A 27,452-nucleotide genomic window follows, 5' to 3' on the forward strand; every position below is an offset into this window, starting at 1 on the left:
AACAGTTATACCGTCATTTGTAGACAAATAACGCAAAGGAAAATAACTTAAATTTATTTACTATTTGAATACAGTACCTATATGCATAATATGTATGTATATCAGTTTACTGTGAAGAAATTTAAGATTAATATGCGTCTTCATTGACATTTTTAATAATGTATCTACAATTGTACATTAGCAATATATACTAAATTATATCAAAAATACGTACTACCACGTTACTCGACGACAGAAATAAAAAGTAAGTAGTGTATTTTGATACACAGGGATTAAGCCAGACCGTAACGTTCTGGATAAATATGGTATTACAGACCTTGTACAAGAAGGCATTTCGCGACGGGTAGATTTCTGCATCAAAGTAACATGTCTGTTGCACTTATGTTATGTCTTCCATTGACTTTGACGATGGGATCACCCGAGGCTTGTTCAATACGTAGTCATTTATCTTATCGCAGAGTCTTGATAACTAAATTCTATAATATTAATAAACAGTCTATCTTTGATTTTCAATTTTTATTAATACAAAGTCGACTCAGTTTTATTGCAAAATGAAATGAAAAAGAATCAAAGAGAAATAGCCCGTTATAAGAGCAAAAAGTAATAATTGTTTTAATCAGGATTTCCAGGATAATTATTCCGTGTTCGTTGCTCGAACCCTGTCACGTGCCCAGGTGCTACTTGGCTGGGCGAAAGCAACGGGGAACGATGACTTCATTTCATATAATAATAACATGTCTATGCGACTGGCAATGCGTTAGCTTACTGCGCACGACGTATTTTCCACTTATGTGTGCGTGTGTGTTTAGGCAGTGGAATTGCGTCGGTTACATTTTTATCAATTATCATTTCATCTGTAATTGTTCCTTGGAACCATTTCTCACAATTTCCGGTATCGGTCGTACATATTCCATTACTTTATAGAATGTCTATACTTAAATTTCCATGGAATATGTACCGGTTTAAAGTACCTCGCTATCAGACGAGAAAATTAACACGTAATCGATATAAAGTATACCAAGTATACATATATACATTGCTTAAAAATGTTTCTATTTTCGCAATGGATGCTAGGCTTTGTCAGTCGATTTCAGGAAAAGTGGTACGTACATTAGAGTGTGCAAGTTGAATATCACGTTCGGGTGTCGGAGGCGTCCCGGGACGTCCTCTCTAGGTGTCTGGTTGATTTGCACCCGGGCGCATGCTTGAGAACCGTGGAGTGTTGTGTGTTGGTGAGAATCTGTCTTTTGCCAAATTCTTTTTAAATATTGGGTTAGGTAGGTAGGTAGCATATTTTTTTATTTGTGAATGTGTACGATTAGACTGTAAGTAGGTAGGGGCCGGGGCAGGCTATCACATTCGGATCGGGTAGGCTCGGGTAGGCTCGGGTAGGCTCGCGTAGGTTTCGCGTGATAGTCCTGCTACCGGGATAATTTGTAGCGTCGATTCGAAACTGGACCAGACGGAGCATGCTGTCTGCTTCCGATTTCGATTTCGATTCTTCAAATTCGGCGAACCCCAAGGGGGTCGTCGTCGCGGTCGCGGTCGGAAGGATAGGATTATCGATACGAACGACCTGCTCGATTACACTTGTGGTACGATCATACAGACTCTTGGAGTTCTGTTGGTTGTCCACAACCGAGCAGTATGAGGGTTTCAGGTGGGCGGTCCGCCGAAAAAAAGAAGAGGCCCAGCACAAACTGTGTACTCAAGAGGGCAGCAACGAATGGCTCTGCATCTTCGGATGTGGAGTCATTACTATATACATATATTTTCACTGTACTCGCCTGTAGTTGTAGCAGTAGTTTGTATATTGGCCGTCCTATTGGCCCAACGACCAGCAATATTGGGCAAAATCGCGGATTGAATTAGTGTTGCGGATGAGACTAAATCACGGGTTGCATTAGTCTTGTAAATTCTAAATATTGATCTTTTTAGTTGCTTAGAATAGTGTTGCGAATGATGAGATCGTGTTTGCATTAAGATCATTTTTATATTTTCAGAGTAGTGTTGCGAATGATGAGATCGTTTTTGCATTAAGATCATTTTTATATTTTCAGGGTAGTGTTGCGAAAATGACTGGGCGCGATTGCCTATACTTTTTATTTAAATTAAAGTCTTGTTGAATTGAACTCACAGCATTGATTGATTCAAATAGTCGTTTTCTTTTGTTGAATTAGTGTTGCGATATGGATTGATCGGGTTTGTTTTAGTGTTGCGATCCATGAAATGCCAATGCTGGAACCACAGCAGAACCACAAGGCAGCTGAAATAGCTGCAAAAAGTGGTTCACGACAGCCCAGGTGGCTGCACTAACTGCATCAATCTAAAGTTAGTGTTGCGTATTGCAGATTGAAGGTGCACGGGAGTTTTCTTGATTTTTGGATTGAGTAAATTAGAAGGCGAACAAAAGAGGCACCTATCGCGTTTTTTGAGAATTTGGATAGTTATTGACAAATGATTAGTGTTGCGAATGATAAGCGCCTATGTGGCTGCTCTCGGGATCTTTTTACATCATATTCAATAAATTAGTGTTGCGGAGAAACGAATGGTCCACTCACGGTTTTTTCTTTTAAGTAAATGAAATGCAAAGAGTGGACAGGTTGAGCGCCTTACGAGGCTGCTATTTTTTACTTGTTTAGCGCTCTATTCTGGCTGCTATTTTTTACTTGTTTAGCGCCCTATTGTGGCTGCTATTTTTTACTTGTTTAGCGCCCTATTGTGGCTGCTATTTTTTATTTGTTTAGCGCCCTATAGTGGCTGCTGTTTTTCTATTTTTGTTGTTATTGTATTGAATTATTATTATTGATTATTGTGCACCAAGTGTTTACGTTGAAAATACTGTTCATAAGAATATTTGTTACTAAACAAAATATTCTATTTTTAATAATTCTGCAAATGTTCGTTACAATTTGTAATACACATTAAAAAATCTATGTATCGACAATGACGATAGATTTGATTAATTATTGACACAAAAATTAAAATTAATTTGTAATTAAATTTTAATTAGAGTCCTTAGAAGTGACTATTCGTTGTTAGAGTTGGTGATATATCAATTCTTGAATCGTTATGCGTAATTTGCAAAAGCCATTGATATCAAAATATTGTTCATTTTTGTAAATTTTTGGAATGTCTCTGCGAAAATTAAAGTTTCCTCGGGACTGTTGCTGAATATGATAACTAATGAAAAACTTGCAGCTGAAAAAATATGCAAATGCAATTCGATCCTTCATATTGATAGCAAATTTTCAACTAGAGTCGCTCTCAATTGACTGATACTATCTCTGTACGAAAATTTAAATTTCGATATAGTAAGATACGATTGTTTCTTGATTTGTACTTTAACACACGAAAAAGATACAGTCATCAGTTAGTCGATAAAAGTTAATTGTATAAAAAGTAAGTGTTTTTGTATTCTCCAAAATTTATTCTTGTTCGATTTTTGCACAGAGTTGTATTGAATTTTAAATTCAGTCATTTAACAACTTTTCTAGTAAATTCATTTTTTTATTTTTTGTATACTCCATAAAAATGTCTGACACTTCCTTGTCCCTTATGTCTACTAATCCCTTCTTTTTCTGCTTTTAATCCAAAGGATTAATTTTTGTTTCAGGTTATTTACAGAAATTTTGTACACTGAATTCCTGTTTGCCAAAATGAAGAGTCAACAATCTCAAGAAATTTGATATTATCTTTCTAATTGTTGTAGTTTCTGTTTCAGGAATCCTCATGGGATCAAATTTTAAATTATTGATTTGAAATGTCGATAAAAATGTATTATTATGTTCTTCTATTCTGATTGTATGTTATATATGTATGTTCTCTTAAATTTCTGTTCCAGAAATCATCCTAGGATTTAATTAATGCTCGCTAAATTATTATAAATTATTAACTGTCCACTGATATGATATTGTCCACTGAGTTTTTCTTTCAGGGATCATCTTGGAATCAAGCTACATGTTCGTTTGAATGAATTGTCTATAATCTATAAAAATGTTTTGTTATAATTCTCCCAGTTTCTGCTTCAGAAATCATCATATGAAGATTTTTCTTCACCCGAAGATCAGTATATGAAGATCTCATCACCTGCAGATTGTCATGGAGCGTACGGGTTTAAAAAATAACTGCGTTATTGATGGGCATAGCCAGGTTATCAGTCACGGGGGGGGGGGGGGGGATAATTTTTTATTATTTAAACAAGTCTTATTTTTTTATTAATTGAGTATATATCGTGGTAGTACGTTATTCGTTTCACTAGAAAATGCACTAATTTGGAAATTATGTATACAATAATTTTATAGTAGTCACTTCAGTATACTCATTTCAATACATTAGTCAGATATCATTTATGATTATAGAATGAAACAGCTCTATATAAAGAAAGTTCAATAGTACAATAACATAACTAGAATAACATAAATAGAAGTACATAAGAAAATTCACAATGGCCTATAAATAACGGCTAGCTGATGAAAAAAATAATGTTCAAATTATTAATGTGTGAAATAAATATTAACGGTAGATTCGAATATAGAGTAGAAAGAACAGAAACCACACCGGTATGTTTATGATAGAGAGGAATACGTGGTGGTGCCTTCCTGGATAGGCATGTTATAGCAGTTAGCGCAATACCACGAGACGCGACAGAACGTTTCAATCCCGGAACCAGTGTCGCGAGACACAAAGGTATCATTCGTATTTGCAAGTTCCATGAAATAGTGGAACACGTGTACTGGGAATCGCAATAAAGTATCGGTGCATAAAAAGAAGACGTATTAAGTTATGTCACCTGTGCATCGATATGCACGCCCTAGTGAAAAACCGCGTGTTATGGAACAATTTAACACGTTGTGCATGTATGACCATTGAAAAGTGCATTGCGATTTCCAGTTATCGTGGCCGGTGTTTTCGTTGCCACTGGCAAAGAACGCATACGGTTACGTACACGGGTAGACTACCGAGACGTACTGGCGTGTACTCACGACCACTTTCATGGAGTGTGAGCGTTAAATGCAGGGAAGGTACTACTGTGTTTCACCAGCATGTATTGTGTTCCACAAACATATTTGTATGGTAGACGTATATACTCAGAAGCAATGAGTATTTGTATTCTGTCCATTAAAAAGGACAGGCCCAGAGTTGTCCATCTACTACTTATGCGCAGCATTCTTCCCCTCCGGAGATACCTTCACTATGGGACTTGGATTGACTCGCTTGAGTCAATCTAAGGTCGGTAGTCGGGGATATCTATGAGGGGAAACCTGTAATTGGTTGTAGCTCATGGGCAGCATTTGGACAACTTTGGTATTAGAATTAATTTTTATGATAGTTAGTATGTTAATAAAATTTTATTTCACCTATTAGTGTGTTAATTATTATTTTCAACAGTTATACCGTCATTTGTACATAAATATCGAAATTAATATAACGTAAATTTATTTAATATTTGAATACAGTCTATAATATACCAGTTTACTGTGAAGTAATTTAAGATTAATGTTTGTCTTCATTCAAATTTTTAATACTATATCTACAATTGTACATTAACAATTTGTACTAAATTATATCACAAATGCGTACTACCACGTTACTCGACGACAGAAATAAAAATTAAGTAGTGTATTTTGACTGATGTATGAGACATGACAGACATGTACAAGAAGGCGTTTCGCGACGGGTAGATTTTTGCGTCAAAGTGACATAAAACATAAAACAAAGATCAGTAGGTATATGAAGGTTTCTCATCAACCGAGGATTGTCATAAAGCCGAACGGGTGTAAAAAATAGCTGCGTTATTTGAACATTACTTTCCATGAGCATAATCAGGTTATCAGTCAGATTGAAACAATGTAATTTTTTTCCGTCCAGGAGTGAAGGGGGGCGAGTGTCCCTCCTGGCTACGTCCATGTTAGTTTCTGCGTTGAATTGAGTTTATGCTGTTGAGTGTGAAAAGTGTGTGGATGATATAAAATTTGTGAAAGGGGGATAGGTGTGGAACGCATGTGATTCCATCTATCCTCCTTGGGTCTCCATTCGCAGCAACCTCCACGTGGTGAGACCTGGGTAATCATTATTTGGTATATAATTGGCAACCATAATCACCTACAAGTTGTCTAATTATATAGCAAATAATGTGAGCTAATTGGCTGCGAGCTTTTGCTTGTTTTGATCAATTGATTCCTGTTGTTAGTTTCTTTACTGGCTAGCTGCAAGTGGCAAGAATCTCTTGTTGTGTGTATAATCTGTTCGCACTACCACAGACGAGGTATAACTGATCAAAAAGAACCATGTTCGAAGATCCGTATTTTGTAGAGGAAATTTCAAGGAATGTGGCTATATTTAATTTCTCTTCAAGTTTTTAAACGTCAGACCTCGATATTTAGTTCTCAAAATATAATATTTTCCAGTTTAGTGCCAGATCTTTAGAAACAACTGATTATAACCTTCATTGATTTTTTATGCTTGCACAATTTTTTTTTAATCGTGATGCATAAAATACAAATAACTTTGACATAGAAAATACATGTATGAAAAATGAAAATTAAGCAACTCTAACAGTCATTGATAACTTATGCTTCCGAGCGTAAGCCCTCTCATTTCCTTTATAGCTGTAACGAAATATAATATTAACTAAAAATTCAACAGCTAATAGTTATTCATGCATAACATTGATTCATAATCGTTAACAACTAATGTGAGGCCTTTATTTTTCATTATACATGCAGTGATTGTTGAAATACGATTAGGCACCATAGAATATCGCAGCATAAGAGAAAACTTTCACATCAGCTGGTGGCTCTCAAGATTCTCGAATTGTAGAGTGAAATGGACAACTAGATAGTATTTCTATCGAAATATATATGTCAGTTTATTAAGACAAGCCTTTTAGTGGAATTGAGAAAGTATTTGTATAGGAAATTAATTATTTTTATTTTTAAACTTTCTGTAAGAATACCTAAATAATTCACTAAACTATTTATATAGGCATTGACGACGTATAAGAATAGACCTTCCATTTTATGGGAGTTGGTGGGCACGTAAACTGTAGTACCGACACCTTAAGAAATCTGTGATTTTGGCGACCTCTACGTTATGAGAACGGTGAATCTGTGGTGGGTAGTGACACTAAAATGGAAATGGGGCGGCATTGCCCCAAAAAAGTTGTGCGAAAAAGTACATTGAATGAAATGTCTACTCGTATATTTCGTCTAGGTTAGGTGATATAGGTAAATATTCCTTTGAGTTTACCCTCTATGTTAGGCGTATTTATTCATTGACCGCTTTCGAGGAGATATCGTTTCGTTAGTTAATTGCTACTCTTGGAAGTTCTTGGAAGGTTATAGGCTTACGCAGAGAAGAAACATGTACGCAATTCAGAACATAACCAGAAGAGCTCCACAATTAGCGAAGCTCGTTGAAAATCAAAGCAGGACTATCGTTTCTACACCTCCAAGGGTGAAAGTACCTTTCTATGTGCGTATTATTTTCATTAAATATTATTACGTAATAAAGTTATGGTACATGTGAACTAAACTGTATGACCTACGCTACTGCTTAAAGCTTTTAGATCATTTGGAACATTCGCGGTTTGTAACAAAAACCGATGAAGCTTCGTTATTTGTATCCTCAATAATTCTACGTTTTTATAGTTGTAAAAGTTGTATAGGTTGAAATATTTATTCATATTTCCATCATCAAAATATTCAAGTTCACTTGTCCTCAAGTAATTAATCCTAAAGATTTGTGTAATAGTATGTAAAGTTAAATTAAAGAATATGTATATATATATACATAGTTTATGTTCGGTTTGAATTCTTTCATTGTTAGTGATAATTATTACAGTTGGTCTTTTTATTACAGGAAATGATGGTACTTGGGGCTGCTTTGTATGTGGGAATCTTCTCAGTACCTATGTATATTGCTTGTAACATAAGAAAGTACAACGGAACACTAAATAAGTGAAACCTCAGAACTTACTTTTAGTGATACATGTATGTAATTCAAAAGTAAACAAAGCATCAGAATGTGAATTCTGAATTTTGAATGCACATAATTACATTAAATTAATATGAATTGAAGCATAGTGATTTTTTAAATGTTATTTCCATCCATATTAATTTTGTTATTTGCCTTAGTGTTGTTTGAGAAAATACTTTGTTTTAGAGCAGGGCAATGTTTGGTAAATTAAACTGCATTTTTATTGAATGCGCATTGTGTAAGTTTATTACACAAATGACTGCAGTCTTATGTTTAAAAGTGTACAAAAATATAGTACCATAAAACATAGAAATGGTTATTATAAAAATAGATACAGTTAGACTGTAGTAATACAATGCAGAAATTTACATTTCAATAAAGTAAAGCTCCATTACTCTATTATCTTCACCGAGAGAAATTCAGTACAGAGACCAAAACATATGTTTGTTTTAAAATAATTATGCTACTGATCATTTTTATACTACAACTGTCAGTGAAACAGTAATAAATCCGGAATATTAGATACAAAATTTCGTTTTACATATCCTACATAATTAAAGGAAATATTGAATTTCTGTACACAAACATTTGCACATTGTGCAGATTTCAATTTTTTTATTTGCACCGTTAGAGCTGCTATACTTGCAAGATTATAGTATTCTTGACAAACAAATTTCGGGCGCGACAAACTTCTTGGTGCACTGGAGAATGTTAAAACAAGTACACAACTGGGACGGATTGTATTTTACGAAAAAGGGTTCGTCGTATTGGTTGTGTCGACATTCTAGTTCAGATGATCTAGTTGTCGATCGGTCAGTCATCGAGGATCTGTCTTCTGTTGTGACGGCCGTGTCTACGTTTTTTGAAGCATGTAGCGCAACATTTCTCTTGGACGATCGATGATACGTCGCACATGCGTTTGTACGTTGCGCACACAGAAGCAGGGGCAATGCTGTCTTTGCATTCTGGAACGAATACGTATTATTGTTAATGTCAAAGAATTATTCTTTCAAACACCAATTTAGTTTTCAAGTAACTTGTCCGGTTTTTCGATTAATTCAGACAATGCATTTTAATGTAATGGTCAAACGCGGTCTGGAAAGGATGATGTCGTGGCTTTAGCGGAAGGGATTATTGTAAAAATTTCATTTTAACACGTTGACTGTCGCAATAATCACAAATATTTGGTTCCTTTTATGCCGAACTGTTGAAACACACAGTGTTTGAGAATCAGTTGTTGATATCCGCGGCTTTTATGGTGGATTCTCGGTGCATCGTGTTGTGCTTCCCACGGCAGACAACGTGTTAAAGAAGATATTACATAGATGGCCGCATGCAGATATCGTGATTAGTAGTCGACAAAGACTAGTATTGTGAAAGTAGACGTTAAATAGACGAAGTAAAAATCATGGCTGATGGTTCATGCGTCTAAATTTCCATTTCTCCCAAATCGATGATCCTCGGTGGTGTATGCAATTACCGGACTTATCGTTTGCGCATTGCCGCCTATGATAACAACGCCTCGTATCGATTGGCCTTCTCTCGGGGTTGCAATCGTCGGACAGTAATTCCGTTATACGGTCACGACATTCGACTTCCCTGCGTTTTATGCCGACCCTTGCCACACAAGTCGCGTTGCAAGGACCCCATCTTCCTGTAAGCATACCCATAAAGATTGATGTTTTACATGCCTGATCTTTGTTCCGACCTTCCTTTGGACAAAGGCGAGACTAAAGAATAGAAATAGTTAATGGCGCGACTAAATTAAAACGGTGCAGATTCAGACCTTTCTGGGTTTAAAATATAACTGAACAACTAATCTTTCCTCGACAGCGTACACATTTAGAGACTAAAGGTAACGGGTTGGCATGGTTCGAATAGCAAGTGTTCTTTAAGGATAATTTCGGCAACAGGTCTTTCGTTGAAAGTTCATCTAATCGACCGGTCAGAAAAGTTTCGATCAGCTACTTAACTAGGAACACTCATTGAACGTGAAAGTAACGGTAATTGTAGCTTACCTGTAATCCACCTTCCGCCCTGGCACAGTTCAACAGTAGTCGGCTTGTTCTCCGGATTACAGTCTCCCTGCACAGAACATGTCACCTTCCTATTTCTTTTTCCGTTCGAGCAGTGATTCCACTTCGAAACGATCCACTTCGACTTGGTATTGTACATGGAATTGTCCGGGTTGTCGTCCACAACGTTGTCGAACTCGAGGATCTCCGGTTCTTCCGTGGTCAAACCGTCGACGATCGTGATGCTATCCTGATCGTTCGAGCTTACATTGTAGAAAGACGCATCCTTATTATCCGCGTATACTATCAAAGGCGCCTCGGTGGTCGAACCGCAAGGGGGTAAGTTGGGACACGGACTAACTTCTTCGGGTCTCACGTCCCTATTACAATCACGATCGGGCAAAGCTAGGTCCGAACGATCCGGCCCCATTCCCGAGGAGACGCACATCACCGATCGCTTTCGAAGTGCACCTTCGCCACACGTTACCGGACACATCTGCCACGGGCCAATCCACCATCTGATTTCATAACATGATAATTCAAGATTTTGCGTTCGCGTATACATCTCCGATCCAAATTACTTCTTTTCGTCAGGCTGTGATTTGTATGTTACCTGGCTGGACATGGGTTCAGATTACACTCCCGCAGCAATGATTCCGGTTTCTCGATGTCTTCGCAAAAGTGGTCCTCGACAACGCCGCTCTTCTTCTCGTTGCAGAGGGCCTTCGAGATTTGTGTGCCACCGCCGCAAGTAACAGTACAGAGCGACCAGTCCGAAAATACCCAAAAGTACTCGGGTGCCCGGTCAGGTTCTTTCTTCGGCACTGTGTACTCGTACCGCAGCCCGAAATTCCGGTAGTGTCCTCTGGAAATTAACTAAAGTGATGGGACAACGTTATTGAGAATGAGAAGAAAGTAGTTAGAGCATTGTAGACGATCTATGTATCGGACAATCGACAGAAAAACGTGGATAAATAGACAACGAGCTGTATTTGAGTAGCGGAGAAAATGGATATGAATTTTGTAACTAACAATATCGGTACGCCGATTTTCGAATCGGTATCTCAAGTTGTATCATCAACCTCACAGACAGGTACTGCAGAACGATTAATGGAGTTAACATTGACGATAAATACGTACGTAGACTGCGATGTCCTCTTTAATAGGCCCGGGAATTCGTATCTTCTCCCTGTCACGATCTCTTTCGTACAAAGCTGGAGTTCCGGCTACCTCATACTCTCCGGCTAAAGTGATCTGCCTGTCCAGTTGGAATAGAGATTTTGGAATTTCCAGTCTTGTCTTATCTGTGTCTTCGTTTCATTTTTATTCTTACGCGTACTCACCGTTTACCATTGAGGAAATACTTGTCAGAGTTAGGCACGCCTATGCCAATGTAATTCTTGCTGTTACCAATTTCTTCTATTTTTATGTTTCGCGATCCTGACGGAACAACGACCACTTCTTTGTATCCTGGCCCGTCGTTTTTGTCGTAAACTCCTCCTGTGGTTTCGCATTGCGTCCCGTCCCCGTGGCAAATCCCGCAACGATCTTCCGTGGCGTCGGAGTCGACCGTCCAATCGCAACCAACTTTCTGCATTTCAAAGACTATTGTTGTCAATGTGATTCGACAATTGTTTAAATGTTTTGCTATCAGGAGAAGTAAACTGACTCTACAGATTCCAGCGATGCACATGTCCCTCGTACCGACGTTGCAGGGTGTACCATCCAGAGCTGCTTCACCCCATGGAACGATCACGCTTTCCTCTGTATCGGTGCAATACAATTCGCAAGGTTCCGCTTCAATTAATTACGATATCGATTATTATACTACAGATTCGATTGCACTTAAATCGTAGCTACAAATTTATTAGATGGCGTATGTACGTGTGTGCGTGTGTAGTGACACATTTTTCCCCTATAAAACTAAATAATCCATATACTTTTAATGATGTTGAAAACAATTTTTAAAAGCTTGGCTTACTTTGATCAAAGTACGGTAGCCAGGTGTAATTTTTCCCCTTGTACTCCTTGCCGTCGTAATTACTGCACTGCACGGCTCTGAAGCTGTACGTGCCTTCCGGGCAGGACTGCGTGTTGCAAATTTTGTATCGACGCCTCTCGCCGATGCAGAACTTCCCACCGTGCGCCGGCTCCGGATGATCGCATTTTCGCTCGACGATCGTGACCCCGGCACCACAAGATCTCGAGCACTCGCTCCAAGAGCCCCATTCACCCCATCCGCCGTCGATCTGACGTGGCCTGTCCACGATCGGTACACACTCTTGGTTCTGACACCACTGCGACAGGATTAACGCTCTTATTCAACCTGGCATCGATTAGTCATCGTTGCACTCACTTACTTTTTATCTTTGACAAGAAATATAGCAATTGTTACTTTCTAAATTTTATACTCTACATCTACGATAGACTTGAAGTTATTACATAGAATATATCGTTTATTCCGATCGTATAACTTGTTTCCTGCAAATTATTAATACTTATTATATGTAGATCATAGGGCGAAAACTGTTTGAGTGGAAGTGGCATGTTTAAATCGAAATCGTGTTGAGTAACTTTTCAACAGATGTTTTTCAACTCAATATCATTTGAAAATTATTACTGTCTTCACACCATGTGTTTCCCGCAATGGGTTCCTGGGGCAGCTGGATGAAGCATGGTGGTGCAAGTACCGTCCACGATGCACCACAATTTCGAGCAGATCTATAAAGAATATTGCCAAGCTCTGTTCATCAGCATGGAATTGTCTTGCAATCAGTTTTCTTTTGTTCCTCACCTCTTGTAATGGAGAACAGACAGAAGCTTCCCGGACGCCAAACTGTAGCCTGCACTGATGCTCCGCATTGTACATCGCGCCAGGTGGCAAATCCGGATACGCGTAATCGTTATCTGCCGGTTCGTCCTCCAAACATTCGCCTTTCCCTTGGCTACGACAATGGAAACCCTTTTGATCGAGTTGTATTACAACAGTTGTTGGCTAGTGCCCCGCGCGTTTCCTGGTTCAGTAGACTACACACGTTTATTCAAACAAAACTTTACTGTAAATGAGGAAACTGTTACCAAGCATTGAACGTTTCCCACTCCTGGAACCGTATTATAACATAACATTCAACGGTTCTAGTTCTACGTCTACGTCTAACCATTCGAAGTGGAATATTTTCACGGATTTTAGGTACCTACGTATATATAATATACAATAATATGTATAATCGAGCCGTTGTAGCTCGTATGCGACTTACTCCAAAAAATTCGTGATGTCCCTTTTGGAGCATCTCGACCAAGCCACTCCGATGGTGTCCACCTCGAATGTCGGCGTCATCACGTGTAGCGTGTCACCGTCTCGTTTGCTGCAACCGATTTTTTCCGTGTCGTGGTACATCCCGAAACTGGAATTTAAATCGAAAACGGCGGTGAATCATTTTGTCAAGTGGAATGGGCGATTGCAGCGAAGCGCTGTTACGCACGTGCTGGTCGCCGATACGGTTGCAGCCAAATACGCGGCAAATGCGATAACGAGACCGCATTATCGGCTAATAAAAACAAATCGGTTAATGGCGGGAACAGCCGAGCGAATTCTCGATTCGTTGCCCGGACCGGCCACAGCAGTCGTGGAATCAATTTTTTTCGCCACTCTGGTTTCAACGTTTTATTCTTATTCGGAATGTTAACGAGGGACAGAGTGGATAAATTCATTCGCCTAAACTGATCCCGACTATAATTAACGTACCAATTAAAAGAATTACGATAAAGAAATATTGGAAACGTTATTGCGTTTCAATTCACATTTGATTTTTCAAACATAAAGAAGCATTATATCGTAGTTTCGCAACTGGCAAAATGCTACCTGGCATTCCGATGTGTTTGCGGGCGTTACAATTGATATCGCGTTAGCAACGATGATTTTGCTCACTTGTGTCCCAATTCGTGCGTGATCGTGTGCGCCAGGGTGATTCCATTGTCCTCGTTGACGCTGCAACTGCGGTCCGGTTGGCACATACCGGCTACGTGGGCTACTCCCAAAGTGCTGCACGGAGTGTTCGCCCTCGAGCAGATGTCCTCCCTTGTCACTAAAATCGCAACGTCGTGGTGATTCGGATGCGAATCGTCCGCCGGATTCAGCTTCTGTTGCCACTTGCAGAAATTGTACAGCGTCCTGTCCGCGTTCACCGTGATGTCCAGCCCTTGCTGAAAGAAACGTTAGCGTGGCCATTCCGCGTTTCGTCAAGAGTAGCCTGTCGACCGATATTTTTAAGTAGTTTACTTCTAATTCTCTAAACGGGCATTATCTCACGATTCACCGTACGATATATAATTTGAGAAATCTTCGATAAGGTTACGTTCTTCCATTTACGAGCGCGGGAAGAGATTGAACGCCGATGACATTTTGGACCACATTTCATCAAAGAATTGATCCTTTAAAGTTTGATGAATTAACTGACAGAGCGGTATGACTGAGAGAGACGTTAAGCTTTCCAAATTGAAATGGGATGAAGTTTCTGAAGTTACGTTTGACGTGGCCGAGTAACTTCATTCGTAAGGAAATGAAGTTTCAAGTGAATTTCGTAAAATCCGATATTCCCTACGAAGAAAAATTGTTCCCTTGGGATCGAGGCACGGAAACTCGGTCCTCTAATTTTATAGAAAATTTCGCGTGTACTCGGATCTGGATAGGGCGATGCAAATCATTGGAATTTCGCACGTACTTCCGCCTCGTCCTCCTCGACGAGAATAATTCTGACGACGACGACGTTGATGAAATTCCCGATTGTGGGGTCCAGGTAGAGCGACGACACCATGTTCATGATGGTCAGTAGATACGTCTCGACGTCGCCGTCCTGATGAAAAGCCATCATCGTCGTGTCAGCGACAACGAGGGCCTCGACGTGACGCGGTCGACTGATCGATCTCTTGGAACGCTGCCATCGTTTCGTCTGATGATGTTTCCTTCGGCCTCGCCCTTGAACCTGAACGAGACCCGGTTGCGTCTGCCACTCCAGTCGCGTTTCCGTCAATCGTCTAGGCTCTGCGCAACGTAGTCAACACGATTATATACATTTGGTACCAAATCAAGTAGCTCTCTGAGGACCACTGATTGTCAGAGAGAAGTGAAGCTATGCCGATGTTTTAAAACTCATACATATGTATGAAACCGTGCAGAACTTTGTCTTTCAAACTGTACTCGCAGATCTTAGCATTTTACAGATTTGATCCTCGCGAAATTGGTTTAACCAACGACGGCAGAGATGATGGCTTTCGATGACAAATCGATATATCGACCCTTGTTATACAGTTAGGCAATGGAAATTCCGATCTGGGATAGGAGCGTAACACGTGTCATAACCGGGCTCAATTTTCGAAAGGAATTCCATCTTCGGTGAGATAGATGCAGTCGGTAGCTGATAGATGAGCAATCGGTAGGTACTGGAGTGTATATAATCGAGCGTTTGTCGGATTTCGGGTGTCGGATGTGGCGAACGCGATACGCCGTGATCTATGATCCCGTGAAGGTGTCGGCTTACGGAAAAGGTAATTCACCGCGTTCTCAAAACGGTAAAGCAGAGTTACGTAACGCGTGTTGCGAAAATTCGATCGAACGATAGTCACCGGTGGTCGTAAGCTCCCGTGAGTTCTTTGATCCGGAAGCAATGGTCGCGAGAAGTGGTGCGGAATTTAATTATATTAAACAAGTGTTCGGAAAAATCGCTCGTTGCATTTCGTAGATTGAAGTATGGTTCGTTCAAGGAACAAAACGATCGTTGAATTTTCACGGAGAGGACATCAATCTTCCTCGGTAATTCGGTAATTCGGAGTACGAGATTACCAGCGGCTAGCGGGGCTATCCACGGATGAAGGGTTGTGCTCGTACGCCGCGGTCGTGCGCGCTCGCTATCTCGAAAAAGACGTATACTTGGTAGACACGTAAGACGTGGTTCCCCGGGTCCCTTAATTTATGCAGATTGCTTGATCGTAGGCGTGTAATTAAGATTTCATTCGAGCCTATCCCGATAGATCGGCCGGGTTGCCGAAACGGATATTCATTGTAGCTAATTACGGGTTTGCAGCGAATTGGATTACCCCCGCGTTGGTCCGAGCCACGATACGTTCGACACCGGCTCGTATCGACCGAGTCGATCTTACTTCTATATCGGTCTTCTCGCAACTATTTAATCCGTTGAACCGCGGGGGTCGTCACTCGGTTAATAGGTTGAACTCGGAAATCGTGCCAAAGACCGTGCGCGTGGGTCAGCAGTTTCGAAATTTGTGATTAAATTATCCGAATTAATCGCGTCCGGTCGGACACCTTCGGGCAACTGGATTTCTGGCAGTCATCCGATTCCGGTCTACGCGTATTTACGCTAGTCTCCATGGCCGTAGCATGCGACTTGTACGTAGGTGTATACATACATATACGAACCGAGCAGCCAATAAATATTAAGAAACCGTAGCGTTTGATGTTAAGGAAAGGGAGGATCGTGTACAAATCAACGGACAGAAGAGATGTCTCAATTGACTTATACGATCGAAAAGATGAATTGTCCGATGAGTCGCGCAACAAGTCACCTCGTTTCCGTTTGGACTCAATATATCGTTGCGGTCAATTCCAAGATAATTAGTGCCAGAACAAGGACGGATCGTTGGCGAGATTTTCACGAAGGCGGCGGTGGCGACGACCCCCCCCCCCCCCGGACAAGCTCATAAATATTGAATTTCGATTTTTATCGGGTAGGCCTGGTCAAAGATGTCCGCGCCGGTAAAAGGACGAGCCGAAGTTGTCGCCGGAATGCCCACGCTCGGTATCGCGACGCGTCCAATTACATTATATGCGTAGACGGCATAAATACTTGTAATACGCGCTGCTGGAGGAGGAACTTAAGACTCCGGGAGTCGGAGCGGGAACGGTTCGCGAAGGTGGAGAAGAAAAAGAAGGTGTCGGTTCGTTCTCACCGTGGGTGCCGCTCGCCCTCCCTTCCTTCGCTATTAATTACAACTAGCGATGGGATCGAGCCACCGGTGGCGGTAATGCACCACGATTAGTTAACTAGCGCTTAACTAACAGTAAAATATAATTCGGGTCGACGTTTTAAGAGGTTCTATACAAAGATTTCTTCATTTATAAATGACTCGTAAGACCTTCCCCTCACGCAATTCTTTCAACCGATTTTTTTTTATCTTATCGAGAAGCATCGGAATTCTCCCCGTTGTCGCTAACTTCATCGAATATCATTGCGACTTTATTGCTATGGACTCAGAGACAACTGACTTTTTGTTATTCGAATACACGTACCGTTGTGGCTAGCGTTGATGTAATTAACGGAAGTGTCTCGAACAGTAACGTTCGAAGAACATAAATGAGAGATAATAAGGCGTGGCTTCGGTATTTATTAAAATTGATTTATGATCGCAAGGCTATTGGCCTGGTAGTCTCTACGGAGGGAGAAATACCGTACATAAGCTAATTTGTCGATATTGCGGCTTTTCTGTAGTCTCGGATGAAAAGATTTCTATAGGGAAACAGTTCGCTGCCAATTAATCGTCGTGAAAGTGGATCTATGCGAGTGTATGACTCCCACCACAGTCATCGGACAAAATTCACAAGTTTGTTGAGTATTTATTGAAATTTTTCGGTAAGAAACTTTGTCCTTGAATGAGAACCGCGTTTGAACGCCGTCGAAGAAAAAAGATGACTTCATCTTGTTTGTACGATGTATAATAAACTATATCCCAATCGAGCTCGTTGGGACAAAATCGCGGAAACCCGTATCTGAACCAGTTGCCGGGATTATTAACGAAGACGACAACAGGTTTACCATAATCCTTGAAACATTACACACATTTGCCATTACTATATCTTACGCCAACATTATTAAGCTATACAATTAGAACGGGGAAATCCATTTAGATCCATAAATAATTGCATCGATACCAGGATCGGTGTTTATACGCGTGTGTGTGGAATCGGGAACGTAAGAATACAGGAGTCAAAAAGTGATATCGTTTAATTAGGGTCTACTATATACGACCCCGCCGTGGATTAAAGCTGTCTTTAATTACACGGTTCAGCACAGAGAAATTTCATAGATAAGAAGATAAGGTTCGGCGTCGACACGCTCACGCTTTGTAGCTCGTGTATCCAATTATTCTGTGGCCTCAGATGCATAAATATATATAACAGGAGAAATCTGGTGAAAAAGGGAGCGAATAGAAAGGGAACGGGTTAAACGCATCGCTAAAAGGGTTGGCCAACATCTGAAGTAAGTACCGATCGTACGAAGTGAAATTTTTGGACCCACGGAGGTGTCACTGGATAATTTGAACAATATGTTTACAGCGTTCAAGGAGTTGTCGATTATTTGTCAACACTAATACGTTCCTAAACGCAACATAAATTTCTCTGTTGACCAGAATTTCTCCGCTGCACCTCCCGCGATCAAAACTCTCTGCAGTCAGACAAACGGTCGCGGCTAGAGAGTTGGCCTTCGTTGTGTCCTCGACGTGTCTCGAGCGGAAAAAATTCCACTGAAAGGAACAAAAAATAAGGATCGGAAGGTGTGAAATTAAAAGAAGATGAAATGATATTGGGAGGGTTCGAAATGGAAGTGGAAGTGGAAGAGGAAAGGCAGCAGGCGGTGCCTGGGCGGCGTGGCGAAGAATAGAAGGAAGAGAACGGTGCAGGTGAGGTGGATTCTCACCGCGAGTCCCGCAGTTTCTCTCGAGTTTTCTTTTCTTTTTTCGTCGGCGTCTGGTGCGGCCAACACCGCCGATTTCGAGCTGCGACTTCTCTACGGATCTACGGAACACGAGATGTGGCCTACCGACCAACGAGTGGAGTTTCCGGCGGAGGCCGGCCGAATCGTGGTCCTCGGCGCCGGCGTCGGCGTCGGCGTCTTCCAGCCTTTCCTCCGGGCTGACTCGTTCTTCTTCCGGGGACACGGCGACTGGTTCCAACCAGAACTCCCCGTACACGCCGCGCAGCATGCCCGCCTGAAACACGAAACCCGCTATCCTGTTACTCCGACTCTCTTTGTTCTGCCTTTGCCTCGCGACTACCACCTCATCCCAGGAGTAACGCGAATTTTCTTTTCTACACATTCAAGATCAGATAGATTTTACTTGCGATTCTTCGATCGTCCATGTACTCTCAACAAATTTCTATAATATCTTCTTGGTTGGTCGGTCTACTACATAGTGTTTCGATTCGTTATTTTAATTGGATATGGAAAATGTACCTACTCTTTATTCGAACCTCTGAGCAACATAACGATTCAGATAACTCAAACATTCATACTTCTCTAAACGATAAACTCGATAACCCACCATTCGACACCGTTTTATATTTTGATTTGCCGATTAAAGTAATCTTATCATTATGGAATTACTCTGCCCGGACTCTTCTCTGTCGACTTATTAGAGAAGGGAGTTTTAAAACGTTTCGAGATGAATTCAATCTGTCCAGTTCAGTTCGATCATTACCCTAGAATCGGACACTGGTTGTTTTGAGCTGCGCAGTGGTAGGTCCGCAACACCTTCGAAACAAGAAACGGTACAATGTAAATCGGTCTCGATTCTCGTACAGATTACCGCGTTTATAGGTATGTCGCGTCATTAATCATTGCCGATCATCGATAGCATTCACCATTCCCTGTCAAGTAGCAATTGATTGGCGGAACACCCATCGTCCGATTTCGATGTATGTAATTCTCATTTCACGTTTGCTTTTTTCTCTCCTCTCGCTATCTCCCTTTTTTATCCGTCTCCCTTTTATCGAGCCGACACCAACGACCGTCACTTTGACAAGCGTATTATCTCATTGCCATTTGGATTTTTGAACATCGCAATTAATTTTTAAAGTCCAATTGCGTAGACACGTCATTTTTCTTTACGGTTGATTAGCCGGGTGGTAAGAGCGCATCGTATCGATCAATGACATTCCTCTTTCGGTTCTGAAGCAATAAAGGAACATAGTTTCTGTCAGATAATTGCTGGAAGAATTTTGTAATTCACAGGGGTGGCGTTTTGCGGGAACTTAAATATGGTGATTTCGTAAAAAGATAAATTGTTTGGAAGCTTATACTAATACTTCGTTGTAGTCGAGGAATGAGAGAACCCAGAGATGATATTATCTCCGCGGAAGAGATGAAGAAATTTTCCGTAGTTGGCAGGCTGCTTCGCGTGGATACCAGTTTCAGCGGGAATATAATTTATCCAGTCGCCGATACCGAGAATCCCAGAAACGAATCTTGGATTCCGTGGGAGCTCGATGAAATCCCGTGAATACCGTGTAAAAATAGTCGGGAATAATCGGTTCGAAGAGGAGGCGCGGAGAGGCGCTGGAGAAATAGAGAAGCAAAGACGCGGGCGGCAAGGTAGCGGAGTGGTGTGGCGGCGGCACGGTGGCGACGAGAGAAAGGGCCTGAAATACAAGTTGAGCGAGACTGGTGTTCGCCGTTTCGACTATTCCCCGACGCCGACCGTGAAAAATCACGGCGCCAGCCTCACAAAGGTAAGCTCGAAGAAGAGGGGGCGCCGCCGTCGAAGGACCTCAAAGTGAAAAAGGTCCGAGCGTGATTCAGCGCCGCATGGGGCCTCACGGCTCCGATTTCTCTCCTTCCTCTTCTCTTCATCTTCATCTTGTTCTCCCTGTTTCGCGGCCGTCTTTTCTTTTTTGCGCCGTTTCTTTTCATCTTACGCGCGCAGAAACTCCGATCGACTATATAAGGAGTGATTTGTTGCCGCGGTTGCGGCTTCAACCATGCCGCGAACATTGTCGTCGACTCGGTTAACGATCCACGCGATTTTTCTCCGGTCTTCTCGACCGGCGATCTTTATTCCCGAAGACGTTCTTCGGTTTATATTCTCGACGAAACGACACTGCGCGTTCTTGATCCCCTAAACCTAAACTGTTGTATTAATTAATCCTGCACCAATATCTTCGTTGGAAAATGATTTTCGATATTTCAGTCTCCATTAATCGGTACATATTTCGTATAATCATGAAATCATCGTATTTTCCGATTCGTGGTAGCTTCATACATCACAGTAACAGAGCTTCTAGCGGATAGAATTCACAGGGTAGATTGCATGTTGTGTATGTTTGCTGTCCTGTTTAGAAGTTCATTAAGCGCTTAATTTATTGTAAACTCAATATTTTTGAGTTTCCTGTCTCTTTCGTAACTGGTCGGATCTACATAAGTTGCTTGCCGCATAAATTCACTGGTCTCTCGGCAAATTGCAAGCGAAACCGGTTAACAGCTAAAAGTATTATATTTACTGTAACTTTATCCCTTTAAGATTTGCCACTTTTTTTGCGAGTGCCTCTTCGAATTAATCCCGATTTATCTCGACGTACGACACTCCGTGTTTCCGTCTTGTCTGGAAAACCCATTGGTTCGACCCCTGTGTAGATCTTATTTTACTTGGGCGACGTTAACGACTTTCATTGTTGCGCTTGAAACTGAAGACCGGAGTGTTAAATTCGAGATGGTATCGCTGGCTTTCGTTGCTATCCGACAAACAGTACCTAAATAGGTTTGCCGCGTACGTTTGCCGTACAACTCGACGACTGCGTATCCGGAACAATATCTTTCGATCGAAACAACAGTTCGAACGAGAGGTCGAAGATGATCGGAATTCATCGTAGATCATTCCGGAGAGGCGGTAAATAACCATCAGTCCAGAGATAGGAACGTAACCCGCGCGAATTAAGTAATTTCGTTCTGGCGTGGTGTTACTCGAACCGGTGAATGGAAATGGATGAGGACATTATCGATCCTGCGATCTACCGGTCGTTCGTTATTTGGTGTCCGGTGCATGTTTGCGCCGGTGGATCCGCCGCCGGGATTTGAATGCATCCAATCACAAGTAAATATATTTCTATGATGGTCTAGCCGTCGCGTCGGTCGGCGCGGCTCGGCGGTCCATTTAGACGTCTTTGTTCGTTTAATTGGCCCCGGGTGCGTTCTGTGGTCCGATTCCTGGACGAATAGGTACGGACACGGCCGCGTCTTGCCTGCCGTTCATTCCTAGGATCCGATTAATTCCGAGCGTCGGGCGATAATTTATGGCCGGCTATGTGTTACGCTCTGCACCTTCCTCTCTGCTCGTTTCGCGGCAAAACCTCTTCGTATCTGTCACACCTTCCTCTAATTGCTCGGAACACGCGAGAGCCGAGAATCGAGACTGGGGAGATATCCTGTTTGTTCTTTACGCGAATCCGTTTCCAAGAATCTCCGTGATCCTGGAAAACTTGATCGCTGACTCGGTAACGTTCTACCGTACCTACGTAAGAACTGAACTTCCAACAGGAAAACACTCGAGGCATTCTAACAATAAGTATGTAGTGCCTCTTGATAATTTATGGCAGAAGTTTCGAGAATTAAACGCGACGATAGCTAACTAAAATTCTAGATCTCTGACCGAAAGAAATATTCTTCTGTCCTTCTAATCCGGTACCATTGATCCGGCTAAGCATTTCCATGTAAACCACTCCGTTAATTAACGCGAGACTAGCGCAGAAAGAAGCCCAGGGAAAACGTTATCGACGCAGTCGGCAAACGCCAGACGGCGGGTGGCAGGCGGAATCGAGGGGGTCTGGAGACAGCACGGTAGGTGGGATTAGCATAATGCGCGCGGAACCGGCGATCGGACGTGGAACAGCTCGATTGTGGTTAGTTAATGGTGGCCGAGCAGTCATTATTCTCGTCCGGCAATACGTTGCGATCGTTAAGGCAACCTTACCGCGCGCAACCTAGCAGCCCGATCGCATATATAAATTATTATTGTGCGGCCAACGAGGTGTATCGATGGGCGGTCGCAATAGTGTCGCACGTCGACGCCCATGTTTAGCTGTTCAACGCCGTGCCTTTGCCTTTTCACAGCGCGTATTTACGCGCTCGACGTAAATCGCTGCCGCCTTTGTCGAAACTGACCTCTGTTCACCACCTGTGTGATCTCAGATAAGGAGAAAAAGCATGTAGATAACCAACAACGATTAACGCCTTGCGCTTTCGCCCGTGTCTACTGTTATGTAGTCGTTGGAACTCTTGGGCCATTTTATTATATAAACGGCGCGAACGTTCTGTTTTAAGATGGTTTAGTCGTCTCATATATTCTTTCAGCTCTCAATCTTTTAAATGTTCTTTTCGCATTCTTCGATTTAAACAATGCTGGCGGAGTTCCGGTAAAATTCAGCTAGACTATGTAGTGATCCTTCGTACGATTTGCGTTTTAGAATGCAGCAAGACCCTGTCAGTCAAATCACTCGGTATATATTATTTCGTAAGTTTTTCATAAAAGGTTAAAAAAGGTTCTCGCATTATCAATGTGTTAACGTACATTCATCTGTGTCAATTAGAATTCTTCTATTCGAACGAAGCTTGTAAAGAAGTTGTTACTGGTATGCGATAGAAATCAAGCGTATAACAAATATTCGCGATTTATGATCTATGAACTGATCGATGATCGCGGCTAATTCATAGAAACGTTCCTCCGTTAACTTTCATCGAGCAGGTATGCTGTGCCGATTTGTCACTGGTATGAACGGTTACTAACGAATGTCAAAGCTAATTGAATTTGATTGGCCGACGGTCTGTAACGGATCGCGTTACGTCGCGACAACAATAGCCGCGATTTGTCACCTTTGCAATTCTTCGTTTCGTTCCTTTGTTTTGTATCGATTTTCATAATTGCACGAGGTCACGGTATACACCTCTCATCGATAGGTAGACTACACCGACGCGACAATTGCATCTGTGTCGTGTAAACGCTCGATAAACGTTCCATAAAAACTTCTTTGTATTTATTGTATGCGAATCACGCCGCAAAACTAGCGACATAAAAAGATAATCTTGAAGTCGCTACATTTGACGTAAACGTATAATAGAAGAAAGTCAAATATTTGTCTTTAGATTTACATTCGTCGCAAATATACAATTCCTACATGTATCGATGATGTTCGAAAGTAATGATACACGCTTGAAAATTGAATCCGACACTGTAATTAACGATTAATTCTATCTGGAAATACGGATTGGGGTCGTCAACGTTTCGACGAGTCGATTTCTATAATGTCGCGACAAACCGCATTGTGGATTTCGAATGAACACTTCATTGTGCAAGCCAGTATTTTCGCAACAAGGTATTCGAATCACTGGAAAAGCCCTCGCTTTCGAGCTTTTCGCGACCGATGACGTTTTGATCCAACACACAATGGTGCCAGTCTCTTGTTTCGATCACTCAAACATCAAGAGGTTTCGCAAGTTGTTTTCATTTCGAATATTTTCATCGGACAGAAATTCAAAATTCAAATTAAACATAAATAATAACGTCATAAACAGTAAGGCACATTAAATCAATTTCTAGACATGGATCTTTCTTTATTCTCATGACGCGTATAAAGATTGCTTGCCAGTCTCATCGGGTTCAGGAAAAACCATGGATTCTCTTTCTTCCGTGCTTTATTTCTCCGCACTATCTTGGCCAAAACTTTCAGCCCCCAAAGTGTCGACCCAGATGTAACGGTTAGAATTGTTCGAGTAGCCGACGAAAGCTCTACTCGACTCGAATATTTGAAGAGTGTCGAGGGCTGAAATAGTCCTGGACTCATTTGGTCCACTAAATCACCGTTTTTCCGCGGTCTCGGTCTTCAATTCGGCTTCAATTTAGGCCAGAGAGGCTCTTGAAGAGTTGAATTACGCGCACGACGACTTGATTTGCCAGCATCGAGAATTTAATTGGCGTAATCTTGCCTTTTCACTTGAAATTATTGTCAGTCTGTCAGAGCTAGAAACGGCTGGGGTAGGACGAGTATACATAGGGTTTTCGAATTTCATCGATTTTCGGTGAAACTCGAGTAGTCGAGCGCCGCCAGCGTGGCGAAACTGGTAGTCGCGTCACGATATGTCGATGCCTGTACCGGGATTGTGCCCTTCTGCCGCAGCTGGATTTATTAACGAGTCTATAAATTATTTGAAATGTCAATTGCGCGATATCGGTCGTGCGGCCACTCTCCGACTAATCGTATGAAGGATCGACAATGACGTCACGTGTGCGCCGATCGATTGCATGTTTCTTTTACCGAAGACACGACACGTTAACCGTGTGCACGAATGTATGTGTGTGTGTTTATGTGTTAGAACGTTAGTATGATGCGAGGGTACTGAGCTTTGCATCCCCGACTCTAGCAAAGGGTTTTTCGACTGAAAAACCCTTTTGCTAAGAATCAATCGACGTGTTGCTCGTTAATTGCCTAGCTTCACAGAAATTAATTGCATCTGGTGTCATCGACGCGGGTTCGCGCTCGTTAGTCATTATCGATCGACTCGCTTCGACGACAGAGATCATTTTCTCGTTACGAGTTTCAATTAAGTTGTCGCACGTCTGCCCCAGACGTTCGAAAATTCAAGACTTAGAAAATATCTCTGGCACAAGTGGATAAGTAGCGATCCGAGATGATGTATTTTAAATCGGTTCTATCAGTTTTTAAAGTTGGCTCGTTAGAGTCTTCATGATTCTTAATCATCGTTATTGCGTTCGTTAATACACACGTGTTTACTATCTGTACGGTGCACTTTCGAGGAAATTTGCATTTACAGTTAGTCTACATATAATAGTATTGTTCAAGCGTTGATACGAGCAAGGAATCGATCCATTGCGATGCCTTAAACGAATCATTCTCCAAGAATCCGTGGTGTATGGAAATTTGTTCACCTTCACCCTTTCATGGTATAAATTCACCGCGCCTTTCTTTCGTTACACGCGTTTCCTGTCAAGTAGAACAGATACAGCAACGAGATCACGAGCGGTGAATAACGATCGCTTTTATTTCATCCGCGACAGTAATCGGTCCATTCAGCATCAAGGAACGTAACACCTTGATCGAGAGAGTTCGCGGAATCCGTTCCAAGGCGGACAGAGCAAGAATAACGAGATCAAGGAATGTTTTGCTGTAGCGATTCACGCGCGCGAGCATCGATCGATCGTCGTCGCGATCATTCGCGTTTCTCTCATACAAAGGATCTTGGGTCTGCAACATTTATAAGTCTGGGAACGATCGAAATGATTCAAAAAAGATAATCGATTATCCGACACTGATATTATGAAACGATTATTCGTATAAATATTAGAAATAATGCGATGCAGCTAGTAGCAAGTTCCAAGTTTACTATTATGAGATTTATTCAGTTGTGTCGTTAGTACAGCTAGCGATTGTGTAATTTTTGAAGATACAGTTAATATTTATATTTGTCAGAGATGAAAGAACAAAAAAAAAGTGGTCGCGAAAATCGATGTTTCGCATTACTTCTGCAGAGGTTAAAGCTGAAATTGTAATGTGCAAACCAGAAATCTACCGGAGACTGGACTTTTTTTTGGAGCGGCGACGAGATCGTTGAAACTAACGAGAGTTACGGAGTCATTACTGTAATTAATTACGTCGTCGATCAATCATGGTGACATTAAAAACGGCGCACAACAGGGACGATTAAGAGTGATCGATATTGGGCCCGTGGCCATTAAACTAATCCGTAATGAACACACGAACGAGTCACTTTTTCTATAACAAAAAAAAAAAAAGAGAAGCAGCTGCTTTTTCGTGTCGTCGGTGTCTCTTCGTGTCTGTGGATTCGCGTGATAGGCAGAGCATTCTGTGTAATTCGTGATTAAACCCAGAGAAAATAATTCCTCCTATACGACGAACATTAACAATTCTCTTTGCGTTGATCGCGAAGAATAGATTTCAAGCTAAACATACTGTAAATTATATTAATTACGAAGATAGCCTAGACCCCGTATAAAAGGGAGAAGAGGCTTTAGCTTCCCATGCGCAGCGGAACTTCGTGATTTCTAGATAAAAGGCACGCGAGTCCGTATTCCTTGGGGTAACTTTCAGGGGGATGGCATAGTGAATAGGCCTGCATAAAGGGTGAGTAAACAGAAAGAGAGGGAGGGAGAGAACGAGAGGGATACCGAGGGAATCGGTGGTAGAAGAAGACAAGACGAACAAGAGGAAGGGAGCAAGGATCTCGATGATGATAAATGCTTCCTGCAGAGGAACGTGATTTATGCCGTCATTAGAATAGTCGCCACGAAACTCCTGTGTGGGTGGTGCATAATGATCGCTACCACGTACTATCTACATATGTACGTGCACGCTCTCGCCGGCTATTCGAGGAGCTGGTACTTTACAAAAAAGGCTTCCGTTGCTCGATGATTGCAACGCCCATAAACACTGTCCGCGTCGCGTCGGTGCATTGGCCGCTTATTATCCGGGGACACGGTGCTCCGTTCTGGCACATTTTTCGGATCCCCGTAACGTTTCTACATATCTACGCTGCTGGCATTCCGAGGAGCGGTTTCGTACGAGGACCGTCGTTGACTCAACACCGTTCGGGAACACGAAAGTCCAGGAAGTTTGATATTTCGGAAACGTACAAAAACTTCTGG

At 41.7% G+C, this 27,452-nt stretch overlaps 1 protein-coding gene across 1 annotated transcript in view; it reads right to left on the reverse strand.

Annotated features, from left to right (window-relative positions):
• Nucleotides 1-8,667: 8,667 nt before the first annotated feature.
• LOC107195118 (A disintegrin and metalloproteinase with thrombospondin motifs 7-like) overlaps nt 8,668-27,452 on the reverse strand; it is a 41,807-nt gene continuing 23,022 nt past the window's right edge. Inside the window, exons 3-16 of the mRNA XM_015584897.1 lie at nt 18,704-18,995; nt 14,717-15,036; nt 13,924-14,198; nt 13,253-13,399; nt 12,790-12,940; nt 12,627-12,716; nt 11,977-12,292; nt 11,665-11,792; nt 11,339-11,586; nt 11,136-11,253; nt 10,609-10,871; nt 9,999-10,513; nt 9,461-9,634; nt 8,668-8,945 (exon numbers count right to left, since the gene is read on the reverse strand). Of these exons, the coding sequence (XP_015440383.1) occupies nt 8,794-8,945; nt 9,461-9,634; nt 9,999-10,513; nt 10,609-10,871; nt 11,136-11,253; nt 11,339-11,586; nt 11,665-11,792; nt 11,977-12,292; nt 12,627-12,716; nt 12,790-12,940; nt 13,253-13,399; nt 13,924-14,198; nt 14,717-15,036; nt 18,704-18,995 (3,189 nt within the window). The 3' untranslated portion in view covers nt 8,668-8,793. The remainder of the gene's footprint in view (nt 8,946-9,460; nt 9,635-9,998; nt 10,514-10,608; nt 10,872-11,135; nt 11,254-11,338; nt 11,587-11,664; nt 11,793-11,976; nt 12,293-12,626; nt 12,717-12,789; nt 12,941-13,252; nt 13,400-13,923; nt 14,199-14,716; nt 15,037-18,703; nt 18,996-27,452) is intronic.

This window comes from Dufourea novaeangliae, unplaced genomic scaffold, assembly GCF_001272555.1.
Source record: "Dufourea novaeangliae isolate 0120121106 unplaced genomic scaffold, ASM127255v1 scaffold49, whole genome shotgun sequence".
Taxonomy (NCBI): Eukaryota; Metazoa; Arthropoda; class Insecta; order Hymenoptera; family Halictidae; genus Dufourea; species Dufourea novaeangliae.